Source organism: Corythoichthys intestinalis, chromosome 14, assembly GCF_030265065.1.
Source record: "Corythoichthys intestinalis isolate RoL2023-P3 chromosome 14, ASM3026506v1, whole genome shotgun sequence".
Classification (NCBI taxonomy): domain Eukaryota; kingdom Metazoa; phylum Chordata; class Actinopteri; order Syngnathiformes; family Syngnathidae; genus Corythoichthys; species Corythoichthys intestinalis.
Window position 1 is genome coordinate 1012433 of NC_080408.1, and position 16463 is coordinate 1028895.

At 38.7% G+C, this 16463-nt stretch overlaps 1 protein-coding gene across 3 annotated transcripts in view; it reads left to right on the plus strand.

Moving 5' to 3' along the window:
* Positions 1-16463, plus strand: part of LOC130929656 (phosphatidylinositol 4,5-bisphosphate 3-kinase catalytic subunit alpha isoform) — a 54684-nt gene that overhangs the window by 11298 nt on the left and 26923 nt on the right. For 2 of the 3 annotated variants that reach the window (XM_057857001.1, XM_057857002.1), the window contains exons 3-11: positions 26-235; positions 3752-4002; positions 4104-4349; positions 7287-7372; positions 7445-7550; positions 10407-10559; positions 10631-10765; positions 15634-15758; positions 15849-15930. In XM_057857001.1, coding sequence (XP_057712984.1) covers positions 26-235; positions 3752-4002; positions 4104-4349; positions 7287-7372; positions 7445-7550; positions 10407-10559; positions 10631-10765; positions 15634-15758; positions 15849-15930 — 1394 coding nt within the window. The remainder of the gene's footprint in view (positions 1-25; positions 236-3751; positions 4003-4103; positions 4350-7286; positions 7373-7444; positions 7551-10406; positions 10560-10630; positions 10766-15633; positions 15759-15848; positions 15931-16463) is intronic. The other variant, XM_057857004.1, reaches the window with a different exon arrangement.

A 16463-nucleotide genomic window follows, 5' to 3' on the forward strand; every position in this document is an offset into this window, starting at 1 on the left:
ACTGTTTGTCCTTTTATTTTTCTAGGTTTTGCTATCGGGATGCCCATATGCGAGTTCGATCTGGTCAAAGATCCGGAAGTGCAGGACTTTAGAAGGAACATTTTGAATGTTTGCAAAGAGGCCGTGGACCTCCGAGACTGTAACGGACCCCACAGTCGAGCCTTGTACGTCTATCCCCCCAATGTGGAATCTGCAGCGGACCTACCCAGGCACATACATAACAAGCTAGATAAAGGTGACGCAAAAGCTACAAATGAAGTTTTTTGGGGATACTATTTTCACTTAGAGATCGACCGATATGAGTTTTTCAGGACCAATACCGATTATTTCTAGTTAGACGGGCCGATTACTGATTTTTGGTGCCGATATTCGTGGTGTAAAAAAATTGAATAATGCAAACATAGAACGTCATTTAAATGCCTAAAACATGTTTATTGAATCACAGAAATAAAAAATAATAGCTCCAGAAGTGCCTGAATTTCCTACATTCAGAAACAACTCTTATAAGGTTGAATAAAAGGCTTAATAAATAGCTTTCTGGAAAAAGTATTGTTCCAAAAAAAAGGTTTTAAACATGTCACTTTCCCGCCGTGCTGCCTTCATAATGCGAAATATTTTTAAACAAGAATAACGTAGAAAAATGACTGTCTTTATTAGATGATTATTATTAGATATCATTGAGTGAATCCAGTCAAATCCGCTCACTGCTGAGATCAGCAGCGCACACATACAATGAGTTGCCACAGCACACTAGTGTTTGACAAGCTGAACGATCATTGACACATTCGGCGTCTTTGAAGGTAGCGCTGCCAAGCTTCTCTGGCAAGATCAAAGCTTCAATGCCTGTCAATCATCGTTAACTTTAACAAGCAAAACTCTTAGTGCACTGCTGACCAAGAAAAGCAGCAGGATGGAGAGTGAGGCGTAGACTTCATAATGATATTGACGGGGCGCGGGTCCGATTAATAGGGGGCCTGCATTGTTGGGTTAGCCGTCAAAGCTGACCGAGTGAAATCACAGCCAAAGCGCTTTTTTTTCTTGTGAATAAATGCTTAAATCCCTGAATTCTTTATAGATATGGACGTAAAACAGTCTCGATTCTTGGTTAAAAGCAAAAAACGGCAGGTTAGCATTTATTTTACGTCAATATGTCGAAGTACGATGCTCGTCTTTTAGTTAATGTAACGCCTAATGTAAACAGAGCTTTTCCGGTGAAAATTCTTGTGAATAAATCCTTAAATCTCTGAATTATTTTTAGATATGGACGTAAAACAGTCTCGATTCTTGGTTAAAAGCAAAAAAACCAAAAAAAAAACAGTGCATTTAGCGTTTATTTTATGTAAATATATCGAAGAAGGATGCTAGTCTGTTAGACAATGTGGCGGGAGCCTTACAACAAAGAGCTTTTTACGTTAAAAATTCTTGTGAACAAATGCTTAAATCCCTGAATTCTTTATTGATATGAACGTAAAATAGTCTCGATTCTTGGTTCAAAGCAAAAAACCGGGCAGGTTAGCATTTATTTTACGTCAATAGGTCGAAGTACAATGCTTGTCTTTTAGTCAATGTAGCGGCCATCTAATGCAGGGGTGGGCAAATTATTCCACAAAGGGCCACAGTGGGTGCGGGTTTTTGTTGCAACCCATTAAGAGGACAGCTTTTCACCAATCTGCTGTTTGACAAGTGCAATCAGTCGATTGCAGTCAGGTGCTTTGCATTTCTGCTGAAACCGCATTGGTTAAACTATCTGTGCTGGGTCAGTTGGAACAAAGACCAGGACCCACTGCGGCCCTCGAGGACCGGTTTGCCCACCCCTGATCTAATGTAAACGGAGCTTTTCCGGTGAAAATTCTTGTGAACAAATCCTTAAATCCCTGAATTATTTCTAGATATGGATGTAAAACAGTCTCGATTATTGGTTAAAAGCAAAACAAAAAACAAACAAACTTGCAGCTAGCATTTATTTTATGTAAATATGTCGAAGAATGATGCTAGTCCGTTAGACAATGTGGCGGCAGCCTTACAACAAAGAGCTTTTTACGTTAAAAATTATTGTGAATAAATGCTTAAATCCCTGAATTCTTTATTGATATGAATGTAAAATAGTCTCGATTCGTGGTTAAAAGCAAAAAACCGGGCAGGTTAGCATTTATTTTACGTCAATATGTCGAAGTACGATGCTCGTCTTTTAGTCAATGTAGCGCCTAATGTAAACAAAGCTTTTCTGGTGAAAATTCTTGTGAATAAATCCTTAAATCCCTGAATTATTTCTAGATATGGACGTACAACAGTCTCGATTCTTGGTTAAAAGAAAAAAAACAAACAAACAAAAAAAAAAACGGTGCATTTAGCGTTTATTTTATGTAAATATGTCGAAGAATGATGACAATGTGGCGGCAGCCTTACAACAAAGCGCTTTTTACGTCAAAAATTCTTGTGAATAAATTAGGGCTGTCAAACGATTAAAATTTTTAATCGAGTTAATTACAGCTTAAAATTTAATTGTAATTAATCGCAATTCAAACCATCTCTAAAATATGCCATATTTTTCTGTAAATTATTGTTGGAATGGAAAGATAAGACACAAGACGGATATATACATTCAACATACGGTACACAAGTACTGTATTAGTTTATTATAACAATAAATCAACAAGATGGCATTAACATTATTAACATTCTCCTAAAGCGATCCATGGATAGAAAGACTTATAGTTCTTAAAAGATAAATATTAGTACAAGTTATAGAAATTTTATATTAAAACCCCTCTTAATGTTTTTGTTTTATTAAAATTTGTAAAATTTTCAATCGAAAAAATAAACTCATAGCTCGCCATTGTTGATGTCAATAATTACACCATGCTCACTCATGGTGAAAGCCATGAAATCACTTGGACCCAAGCGCCAGCATAGGGCGCCAAACACCAAAAAACAAGTAACAAGCGGACATTACTCTCTGCTGTCATTTTAATCTGTTTGAGCGGGGCATGTGTGTTAATTGCGTCAAATATTGAAAAGCGGCATGGAAAATGAATGAATGAATGAATTTTAACGTGATTAATGAAAAAAATTAATAACCGCCCGTTAACACGATAATTTTGACAGCCCTAGAATAAATGCTTAAATCCCTGAATTCTTTATTGATATGAACGTAAAATAGTCTCGATTCTTTGTTAAAAGAGCAAAAAACGGGCAGTTAGCATTTATTTTACATAAATATGTCGAAGAATGATGCTAGTCTGTTAGACAATGTGGCGGCGGCCTTACAACAAAGAGCTTTTTACGTTGGAAATTCTTGTGAAAAAATATAAAAATGACCTTGAATCCTCGAACAAAACACTCCTGAGACAATCCTTCCTGTTTGTATGCGGTACAGCTTTCGTACTTTTTCAACATAAATCCGGCGTTGGATCTCTGCATGTGTCACTGCGAATAACTGAAGCGGATTGTGGCATGACCACCTACTTGAAGGCGTGGTGGAATCTGACCCGTCTCAATAACATTATGAAGTCTATGCGTCAGGCTATACGAGCGTGAAGCAGAATTTTTTTTTTTTTTCAATTAAAAACCCTGATCCTCTGAAAAATCCCTAGTCCCTATCACTAGTTTCAAATAGACTTTTATCATATCGGCCGGTTGGATTAATTAAAAAAAAAAAAGAGAGAGAGAGAGAGAGAGAAGGCCTATATGACAGCTGATATATCCGTCTATATTTTCAATAAATGTGCTTTTTTGTCCTTTTTTTACTCAGGTCAAATCATTGTGGTCATATGGGTGATCGTGTCGCCCAGCAATGACAAGCAGAAGTACACTTTGAAGATCAACCACGACTGCGTGCCGGAGCAGGTGATCGCCGAGGCCATTCGCAAAAAAACGCGCAGCATGCTGCTCTCCCAGGAGCAGCTAAAAATGTGCGTGCAGGAGTACCAAGGGAAGTACATCCTCAAAGTCTGCGGTTGTGACGAGTACCTGCTGGAGAAATACCCTCTGAGTCAGTACAAGGTAATCTCATTTCATCTGACGCTCATCCCTTTAATGGAAAGCGAATGGACGTTTTGAACAGATTTACTAGGACGTGAACATTTTTTTATGTCTGTCCTCAGTACGTGCGCAGCTGCATCATGTTGGGGCGAATGCCTAACTTGATGCTGATGGCGAAAGACAGTCTCTATTCGCAACTGCCAATGGACAATTTCGCCATGCCGTCGTACGCCAGACGGATATCCACGGCGACTCCTTACATGAATGGAGAAACGTCCACGAAGTCTTTATGGACGATCAACGGAGCGCTCAGGATCAGGGTGCTCTGCGCCACTTATGTCAATGTTAATATCAGAGACATAGACAAGGTACTATCGCAGTAAATGACTGATGTTTTTTTTTTTTGGTTGCTAATTCATTTCAAAATGTTTTTAACTGCATCTCTGTCATCTTTCTGTTGTGACAGAAATATTTCAATGAGCTCATCTGAAAAATGTAGTCCTCGGTTACATAATAGCTCTTAATGTTTGCCTAATACTATCAATTAGCTTACTTATGTTAGTGACACAGTTGGCATGAGCTAAATGTACTTTCATTATCAACAAGTTACATAATATTAGCAAGCTAGCAATGTCATGTGAACGTCTTGTTAGCATGAACCGCGTAGAAATGAGATACAGTGGTACCTCTACATACGATCACTTCGACACACGATCTTTTCGACATCCGACGTAAAATTTGAGCCGCCATTTGTTTCTACATCCGACGAGTTGCTCGAAATACGACGACATGACAGCACTGCAAACGAACGCACGGTGGATTTTCTTGTGTGAGAAATCAACACAGTTTTCAAAAAAAGTTGATACAGTTGGAGAAACAAGGAAAAAAGTGATGCTTACCTTTGAAATGAAGATGCAAGTTATAGAAAAATATGAGCTTGGTGTGCGCGTCCCTGAACTGGCTCAACAATACAGCTCCATGGTCCTCTTCCGACCACCGTTCGCCACTATTTATAAGTTAAGGTGACAATTATTATTGTGGTAACATTGCCAAGGAAATCGCCAGCTTCGTCACGTTTTTATCATTTATTTAAGAACTTATCCAACACAAAACGCCCATTGTCTTAAGCAGTTGACTGCTCTCAAGAAAACGAAAGTATTATCTCTACCGCACCGACCTATCTCACCGTGACGTCAGCTTCGCGGTGCGTTCAGGGACAGTAAAAAGTGTCCGCCATATTAGAATCCAATTCGTTACATTATTTACAGGAATAATTATTAATTATTCTTCTTCTTATTATATTATTCTGACTTATTTATTTATAACTTATTTGTTTTTCTATGTTTAATTGCCATTTGTAACAGTGCCAGCAGTATTTATTAAGAATTTAGTGTATGTTTTTAGGCTTTGGAACGAATTAATGGAATTATAATGTATTCCTATGGGAAAATCCTGCTCGACATACGACCATTTCGACTTACAAACAAGGTCCTGGAACGAATTAAATTCGTATGTAGAGGTACCACTGTATGTGGAGCAGCAGATAAACTTCCAGACTATAGGCGGCAGTGAAAAAGCAACCACGACATCTGAAAAAGGAAGTACCTACAACCCTCCAGTACACACAGTGGTATGAAAAAGTATCTGAACCTTTTGGAATTTCTCACATTTCTGCATAAAATCACCATCAAATGAGATCTGATCTTTGACAAAATCACACGGACGAAAAAACAGTGTCTGCTTTAACTAAAACCACCCAAACATATATAGGTTTTCATATTTGAATGAGGATAGTATTCAAACAATGACAGAAGGGGGAAAAATAAGTGAGTGAACCATCACATTGAATATTTTGTGGCCGCAATAACTTCAACCAGACGCTTTCTGTAGCTGCAGATCAGTCTGGCACATCGATCACTAATCTTCGCCCATTTTTCTCTACAAAACTCTTGTAGTCCAGTCAGATTCCTGGGATAAATCGCTGTCTTTAGGTCATGCCGCAGCATCTCAATGGGGTTCAAGTCCAGACTTTGACTTGGCCACTCCAGAATGTGTATTTTGTTCTTCTGAAACCATTCTGAAGTTGATTTCCTTCTGTGTTTTGGATCATTGTCTTGTTGCAGCATCCATCCTATTTTTAGCTTCATCTGTCTGACAGACGACCTCAGGTTTTCCTGAAAAACATCCTGATAAACATTTGAATTCATGCTTCCATTAATGATTGCAAGTTGTCCAGGCCCTGAGGTAGCAAAACAGCCCCAAATCATGATGCTCCTTCCACCATGCTTCACGGTGGGGATGAGGTGTTGATGTTGGTGACGTGTTCCCTTTTTTCCTTCACACATGACATTGTGTTCAACTGTGGTTTCATCAGTCCACAAAATATTTTGCCAAAACGTCTGTGGAGTGTCCAAGTGCCTTTTTGCAAACATTAAACGAGCAACAATGTTTTTTTCAGACAGCAGTGGCTTCCTCCGTGGATGAATATTATTCTTGGTCATAGTTTTGCATATAGTTGATATGTGCACAGAGCTATGGGAGTGTGCCAGTGATTTCTGTAAGTCATTAGCAGATACTCTAGGGTTCCTTTTTACTTCTCTGAGTATTCTGCGCTGAAATACTGGTGTCATCTTCTTTTAACCTAGCCATGATGCACATCAGACAATGCTTCTCAGCAAGACCATTCTTACCAGGTGTGTGTTTTATAGTGGGCAGGGCAGCTTTAAACCACTCATCAGTGATTGGGCACACACCTGACTGAAATTGTTTGGTAAAAATTGGTTTCAGTTGCTCTTTAAGGAGGGTTCACATACTTATTTTTCCCCCTTCTGTCATTGTTTGCATGGTACCCTCATTAAAATATGAAAACCTATAAAAGTTTGTGTGGTTTTAGTTAAAGCAGACACTATTTTTTCATCTGTGTGATTTTGACAAAGATCAGAGCACATTTGATAGTGACTTTATGCAGAAATGTGAGAAATTCCAAAAGGTTCAGATACTTTTTCATAGCACTGTAGCCAATACTAGCTCATCGGTGGAAACAATTCATATGTAAAAGGAAAAAGGAAATTTTGGAGGAGTGGCAGCTAGGATTTGGTAGCAGAAACACTGCCATGAGAGAATTCAAAATCAAAAGTAAACTAAATCTCGAAGAGTACTTATTATTTCTTAGTACTCCTCAATGATGACGTCAATTTAGTGGCGTATCGGTAAATCGCTATTGGAAACTTCGACTTTGTATCATCTTGCGTGCTTCCGTCACATTACGACATAGATGAATCATTTGAACGCGGTGTTTGATTTAGATCTACGTCAGGACTGGCATCTACCACGGTGGAGAGCAGTTGTGTGATAATGTCAACACCCAGCGCGTGCCTTGTTCAAATCCCAGGTAATTTGCCATTAAATACAAACAAAAATGTTGTTTTTCTTTTTTTGAATACGTTTTCCTCTTCTTTTCCAGGTGGAATGAGTGGCTCAACTACGACATGTACATTCCGGACATTCCACGTGCTGCACGTCTTTGCCTCTCCATCTGCTCAGTTAAAGGGAGGAAGGGGGCAAAGGAGGTGAGATGCTTTTTACCAATTACAGCAGTGGCGCATTTGCTACCGGGCCGCAGAGAAATAATAAATCGTTTGTTAATGACCGCAATCTCTGCCTCTTGACACATCAATATGCCTGTCTAAAAGCTGATTTATGCTTCTGCATTCCGATGACGGCGAAAGTGATGGCATAGACCCTACGCTGTCATTGAGCATCCGAAGTTCTGCATCAAGCGTTGCTCTGTAATTCACCGCCTTGCCAGTCTTGTCGAATTCCTTTAGTTTTCCTCCGGTCACTGACTGCGATGGCAACAGCTCTTGCTAATCATTATTGAACAACAAATATTGTTATTACAAATGATGAAGCGTAGGCGACACATAAGACCTTTGGGAATGTTTGAAAACAGCGGCGTTGTTGCTCTGAACCGGACAAAACGTTCTGGGCGGACCACTCACAGTTACTGGCATATCTAGCCCAGCGTCAGGCAATGTAAACGGTAACATTAGCTGCTGTTGGCTGTGTGCTGTGGGCGGCGATGTCATTGGACAGCTCTTTTATGTGGGAAAAAGCCACCTGCTACAGAGGAGCCTACAACCAATTCCATTCTGCATAATATGAGGCTAAAAGTTAGCAAAAGAGCCAACAAAAGCGAATGCACTGAGAGCATCATACCTTGTGGCGAACCGTATCGCTAAAGGCAAGAAACCTTTCACGATTGGAGAAGAACTCGTTATACCTGTGACCAAGGATATTTTCCGTGTCTTTGGCGAGGCCGCTGTTGAAAAAGGTTGATTCAGCGTATGTGTGGTTACATTTTCTCTGCAATTAATGTTCATTTTTAGCCCCGTTATGTTATTCAATATTTACTGTTATTTTCTGCCGCACGTTGTCGGTACGTGAAGAAAAAGGACCCCATTCCACTGGTTTGTGGTGCAAAAAATGTTGGGTACCACTACTTTACAGAGCACTCATTGGCTGCCATTGACTTAAATACAATTTAAAAACTTTAAAGTGTTATTGAGTCGGGCATGACCAGAATGCATTTGTTTTTATTTTAGTGTTATTAGTTTAGTTTTGATACATTTTTATGAACTTATATTCAGTCATAATACAAATAATACAATACTGATTAACAGGGGCGGACTGGGACTAAAAAGCAGCCCTGGACTTTGACTCAGCCCAGCCCACAAGAATCGCTGTACGAAGGGAAACACAGACCCTGTAGGGAGGTCCGGGAGCATGCCCCCCCCAGAGAAATATATATATATATATTTTAAACCTTTTATTGTAAAATGCATCAATTTCGTGCACTTTGCGAGAAAAATGAAGTGGCTATGAAGAACTACACATTGCAGTATTATACATATACAATATAGTTTATGATTTTCTTCGCAGTATGTTAGCCATTTTCTATATGTGCAATCTTTGCGTATGAATACTCTTTGTACAGTCAGGTGTTTTGTCTTCCTCTGAGGGTGGTAAGTAAAAAATGTGTCTAGACTGTGACTGTCTGACTTGGGGTGCTCAACGTACTGCAAGGTTGAACTGGAGTTGGATTCATCTTCTGCCCTAGCTCTATGATCGACCTGAATAAACAAATGAAAGATTTTGTTTTTTAAAGCAAGTTTTATGTATCCAATTAATTATAATAGTACCTATCTCCTTCTCTTTTCTTTTTTTTTTTGTGACGACCATCTATATTGTTTATCCACGCCCGTCGCTATTTTGCTTCCGCAAGGAGTAAGGCTGTACCAAAGTAGGCTACTCTGTGCTTTTCTTCATTTTTCTCGGTTTTATCTTGTCTTGAATAAATAGAGGACTTCGAGTGCCGTGTTCAACGTTTTATCTATTGCATTCAAAGAACTTACTGCCGACAGTCCGGCTATAATGCGGTGCTCTTTTTTTCTCTTGCCTCAGCCGCCCTCTGGCTCATAGACAATCGCATCATAGATATAACAATACAGCAGCATGGGTCCAACAGTGCCACAACATAGAACAACATAACATAGAATACCATTATGTCACATTCTCCTGTCAGATTCGCGGTTAACAGCCAGGCGCATTGCTGCCACCTATCGGATTGGATGCGAACTGTAGATAATCATAGCGGATAGGGGGGATAAAAACAGCGATGTACTGTATGTATGGCAGCCGCCAGCCGCCCAGAGCACCGGCTGTTCTGTGATCCTCCAGAAGCTACAGATTACCAGTCCGCCACTGCCGATTAATAATTAAAAATGTGTATATGATCTAAGGCTGCATCTAACAATTATTTTTATAATCGATTAGTAGGCCAATTAAACGATTACCGTATTTTTCAGATTATAAGCTGCACCAGCCCAAAAATGTGGAATGAAGAGGAAAAAAGTGATAAGTAGTTACAGTACGTGTCATCGACAAATAATACAAACAATGCAATTGGCTTTATTTACTCATTTGTGACGAAGGCACACAGGATCTAACAACACAAAAGACAGTCTAACTCTCGACATTTTGGAATATTATTGACTTAGCAACCCAACCTGAGTGTAGCAGTGAACTCTCTCTTTTGCTCTGATCACTGGCACGCACGCGCGCAGCCTCACATTACACACAAAAACGCCCCAAACGGGATTGCTCATAGCTGCCGGTAAAAATCTATTATCATATTTGTTGGCAACTAATTTATTCATTGATTTAATCGATTAGTTGTTGCAGCCTCATTAAGAAGCTAGTTTAGATAGTAACATGTGAATTGTTGTTTTCCAAAGTAGAAGATTTTTTTGTCATGTGCTACTTTGACTTAAAATATAATTAAGAAATCTAATAATATTTACAACAGAAGTTTTATATATAATTTCAAGAATTTTCTCATATAATCATGTGATATTTTCCTGTAGGAGCACTGTCCACTGGCCTGGGGCAACATCAACCTGTTTGACTACACTCACACACTCGTAGCAGGAAAGATGGCGCTCAACCTTTGGCCCGTCCCTCACGGCCTGGAAGATCTGCTCAACCCCATCGGCGTCTCGGGCTCCAATCCCAACAAGGCGAGTCAATTTATCTTTACAAATCCCTTCTTCAAGTACAATGTAGTAAAAAGTGAATTGTAATCATTTAGGAAACTCCATGCCTGGAGTTGGAGTTTGACCATTTTAGTTCTCCGGTCAAGTTCCCTGATATGACCATCATTGAAGATCATGCAAATTGGAATATTTCTAGAGAGCTTGGACTGAATTACTGCCCCACGGGTTTGGTAAGAGAGCAAGCATCTTTAACCCTTTTCTAAGGCACTCATTGGTTGTTGTCGACTGTGTTGAACGTCCAATCCAGCGCCGCCGATGGCATTAAAACATGAACATTCACAATCGGATTTTCTTGTTGAAATGAATTACCGTATTTTTTTGGACTCTAAGTCGCACCTGAGTATAAGTCGCACCAGTCCAAAAATGCGCCATAAGGATGAAAAAAAAAAAAAAAACATTTAAGTCGCACCAGAGTATAAGTTGCATTTTTGGGGGGAAATTTACTAGATAAAATCCAACACATAGAACAGATATGTCATCTTGAAAGGCAATTTAAGATAAAAATACAATGAAGAACAACATGGTAAATGAGTGTACAGTAGGATAATGTTCCATGATGCATGAACAACGAAATGCGAATGTGGCCGGTATGTTAACGTAATAAAGCTATTAAGAGTTATTCAGATAACGATAGCATAAAGAACATGCTAACAAGTTTACCAAACCATCAGTGTCACTCCAAAATAACATGTGAAATAATATAATGTGTTAATAATTTCACACATAAGTTGCTCTGGAATATAAGTCTCACCCCCAGCCAAAGTATGAAAAAAAAAATGCGACTTATAGTCCGAAAAATACGTAGATGTCAAAGGCAGAGGTGGGTAGTAACGTGTTACATGTACTCAGTTACATTTATTTGAGTAACTTTTTGAGAAAAATGTGCTTCTAAGAGTAGTTTTGCTAAGCATGCTTTTTACTTGACTAGATATGTGAAGAAAAAACGCTATTCTTACTCCGCTACTTTGGGCTACACAAAAGTCATGACCTTTTTCCTTTTTATTCGACATATTAGATCTGTTATTGTTTTGGGAGCGATGCCAAGAGTAGATCAGCTAATTTCACCAATGAGACATCGCAACAATAATCACATAACTCCATTAAACCAATCTGATGCATGCTTGCTGTTCTATGATCACGTCAGCCTGTGGCGTCTTTAAAGCACTGTAAAAAATGAAGCATTTGACATAGAGCGCTGCCCTCAAAATGACTCGAAAGCGCGGGTTTAAACCTTACCCCCAGTTTTTATTTGGCACCGATTGACCACAGAAAACCAGAGATATGATCCTTTTTATGTCATAATCAGAACTACGAAGGAACTATTCAAACTAGGAAATATTTTCTCCACTAGAAGGCACTCATGCTCTTTGGAGGAATAATGCTTCATTTCTTTTTTTCTCTCTCGCCAGAATTCAATGGGTTTTTTTTGTATTTCTGTGGCTTAATGAGGTTATGTAATTAGTTATTGTACAGTATCATTATAACAACAGTTCATAAAAAGATAATTTAAAAATACCTAAAAAAAAGCTGTTACTCACAATGTTACTCATTACTTGAGTATTCTGGATACTTCTTTACTTGAGTACATTTTTTTTGGATGACTAATTGTACTTGAGTATTATTATTTTGAAGTAACGTTTAGTGCTGCAACGATTATTCGATTAACTCGAGTAATCGATTAGAAAAGATTTGAATTAAATTTTGCTGCTTTGAGTATTCGTTTAATTGAAGTGCCGTTGTAATGGTTTATATTGAAGGTGTTTGCATGTATTTTTATTGATTTGGGTGGATACACTGCCCTCTAGTTTTCCTCATTTCACAGGGGTGATTCCATCTGCTCCTTGTTAAGACCAACATGAGTTAAGTTTTTGTTTGAGCTAATGTTTTTTTAAATGCATTCTTAATTTAGTTTATGGGTATATTTAGCAGTTTGTTTTTTTTGTGGGATTATGTGTCTGAATCATTTGTTACAAGCATTGTTAAAAAAAAAAACATTTAAGCAATGTAAGTTAGCCAATTGTTCTTTTGTTGTACATAGATCCTCATTTATTTTTTTGTACTGTTTGATGCTGAGCTCAGGTATTTTCATTTTTCATGTTCCTTAACCGATTACTCGATTATTCGAACTAACTAGTATATCGATTAAACGACTACTAAAATAATCGATAGCTAGAGCACTAGTAAGGTTACGCTTACTTGAGTAAAATATTTGGCTACTCTACCCACCTCTGGCAATAAGTGAAAAAGTGCGTCAAGTAGTGCCATCAAAATTTTTGATTTTTTTTGTGTGGTCAGTGCATTTATTCAGATTTAGCATAGAAAAGAGATACATATAAGACATCTTTAATTAAAATAAATAAATTGAAATAATAAGGAAAAAAAATACTTTTTTGTATTTATATATTTCAATAAATGTTTTTAAGCACTTCAAATGTAATACATTTGATAGGTTTTAAACATGTTACTGTCCCACCTAATTATTTTAAAACAAGAATAAAGCAGAAAAACGATTGTCTTCATGAAATGCTTCATTGAGTGAGTTGACTCAATCTGCTCACTTACACACAATGAGTTGCCACAGCAACTGTTTAACAAGTTAAAGGATGATTGACACACGAAAAAAATTCCACTATGGACTGAGGGCGCGAAGTATCGAGGGATTACTGTACTTTTATCCATATTGAGATCATTCTTTTTAGAGCTGAAACGAATACTCAAGCAACTCGAGTAACTCGAGTTTAAAAACTGATCCGAGTAATTTTATTCACCTCGAGAAATCGTTTAATTTTGCCAGCTTTAAGCATCACGTTTTGCCCGGACTACTTTTAATGCGGGACAACGCGCTGACGTCCCGTGTGTACAGGAAGAAGCAATAAATTAAAAAAAAAAAAAAAAAAAACCTTACTGCAGCCGAAAGCCGCTACAAACTACGCCGGCGTTGCTAAAAACTACGCCCGCATGTTGCTAGTGTGGTAGTAGGTAGTGTCCGATGCGTCTCATAGAGAGCGCATGCAAATGACAGACTCGGCCGCGTCTGGGCAGCGTTAGTAAACAACCACCATCTTTGGGCAGTAGACTTCTCAGCGCTAATAAAAATAACGTTACTGTCACTCGCTCACGTAACGTTAGCCCTTCGGAGGGCTGGGTTTGTATTGATTATGACCACTGTCGATGTGTGGCTAACGTGTCTTACATAAAGGCTTTATTTAATCTGTAAAAACACAGCGCTGTAGAGTGATGAGGGTGTAAAATTAAAACATAATTAAGCTAACTGTCAGTTTTAGGTCGGTAGTCATTGCTGAATAAAACACCAAGTAGCAATGGTCCCTAATGTGCTCCAATACAGCAGGTGTCTTACATTTATTTTGAACACTGCAAAAACTCAAAATCCTATCAGTACTTACAGTTTAGACCAGTACTTCTCAAATAGTGGGGCGCGCCCCCCCAGGGGGACGCAGAGCGATGCCAGGATGGCGCGTGTGACCTCGGGGAACATGCTTTTTTTTTTTTTTTCCGTACTACAATAAAGTGTACTTGCACATCCACTCAGTGGGTGGCAGTGGCGCTCTCATTTTTAAAGTGCGCGCAGTATTTTTGAAGTAAGCAAGAGCACTCAGCACACGGAAGAGACTCACGAAGAGCTGGAGAGCTGTGCGCCGTTTTCGAAAGCTGTTTTCCGGCCGGACTCACGCAGCGACCCACTGTCTTCTCCGGTTCTCACGTGTCCACCCGAGAAGTGCCATTTTCGGCTTGGGATCGTCACGACGACCGCCCTCACCTACGGTTCTCCCTCGGCCGCCGAGAGTGCGCTTTTTTCGGGCCGTTTGCCTTTTGGCTTTGACATTTAATACAGTGGTAGACGAGGAAAGACCACTGTTTACTGTGTCTAAAAATGATTATAGCGGACAGCCGGAAGCCAAATCAATTAAGACGCCACTTGAAGACATTAGACCCCAATCTCATTGATAAACCGCTTGGTTGTTTTTCAGCGAAAACGTGCCGAATATTGCCAACAATCGTCCCGCTTCGTCAGTGTTATATCAGGAAACCAGTGAGCAAATTTAGCATGCTCAGTGCAAAAATAACCCCACATCATTGCAAACTGGAGGTGATACTGGGAGCAGCGAAAATAAAAACTGTCCTTCTGTCCAAAGACTTTTTTTTTTTTTTTCTTCTATTCAGTTTTGTTTTTTCGGTCAAATTTTTTGGCATATTGTCCTCGTGAGTTAATGTTTCTAATCAATTTGAATTTGTTATTATTTACTGATTTTATTTTTCAGTATCAAATGGTCAAAAATATACCTTGAGTGTATTTTTACAGTTTGGATTGGACTTTTTTTTAATTCATGCAAATTGATGCGTCTTTTCTGTTACAAACAAAACAATGTTAATAAAGTTATACTTTATAAGTTCATCTCTGTTATTTTCTCTAATAGAAAAAAAAGGATACAATGTGAGGCAGAGGTGTACTTGTAATAGTAATATTATAGACAAATGATACTATTTACAGTGGCGGCAGAGTTTGGGGGCGCGCGAAACATTTGTGTCTTCCTTGGGGGGGCGTAACAGAAAATAATTGAGAAGCACTGGTTTAGACTAACTTAAAACTTAACTAGAGCTTAAAAAAAGCTTGACACAAATGGGAATTCAATTGAAAAACGTGGGAAAAACACTTAGCTTTCAAGTGATATGTGTTACCAAGCGTAATTACATTTTTTAGGTAAGAAATGTTGTTGTTTTTTTTTTAATAAGATCTAGAAGTTTTTTGAGTGAAAGCATTTTATTTTTCTAGTCACATCTGAGATGCAATTGTTGGCTGTTTTCAACGATTTACATAAAAAATAAAGACATTGATTGACTGAAAGTGGTTCAATAATAGATTAAATGTCTTGTTTTCTGATGTATATTTATGATAGCTCTTTACCTAAAAAAAATGTTTTATCCGATTAATCGATAGAATTTTCAGTCAATTACTTGATTACTAAAATATTCGATAGCTGCAGCCCTAATTCTTTTCATGTGTGACGTGGTGTCATAGAGTAACAGAGTGGCCCGAGACAACCCCTTCACGGACAGCGACAATGAGCAGCTTCGCCAAGTTTGTAACCGCGACCCGTTGTCTGAGATCACTGAGCAGGAGAAAGACTTTCTATGGAGGCACAGGTACTTTTCTATCAAATCGGACAAGCGCACCCCTACTTGACGTTCTCGGTGTGCTAAAATAGCTCATTATCTTTTCTGTAACTCACACAGACATTATTGTGTCACCATGCCTGACATCCTTCCCAAGATCCTTCTCGCTGTGAAATGGAACTCCAGAGATGAGGTTGCACAGGTAAACGTTTTTTCTTTTCTCCCCACCAAACTTCAGGACGTTTTTTGTGTAAACAGAGTTCCTCGTAAGCCGGTCGCGATATGCAATTGGTCAATCAATCGCACGGTAAATAAAAACAATGTTGGTAGGTCATTTTTCCGGCTGCAATGGGCTTGGGTGCATTCGCGTGTGCTTTGCCCATGGACTGCATGTGAGACTCTTTCACAGATGTTTTTTGGCCATCAACACACTATAGAACTAAAGTTCAGACATACAAAATAAGAAAAGGCATGAATATGGCACATTGTACAGCGTTAGCATTGCTATATTGAGGCTAAATGGCAAAAGAGGATGTACTAACCACTTTCACGTGAAAACAAAAAATCAAAAAGAGAAAGAAAAGTCGCTGCCTTACAGCATTTTCACAATGGTGCGGAAAATACAAGCGCAGTTTTTTTTTACAGATTGTAAAGCTTACTGTTAGCGCCTTTCGGTGAACATTTCAAAAATAAAAGCACGTCATGTTCAACATTGTAATACAGATATTTCTCACA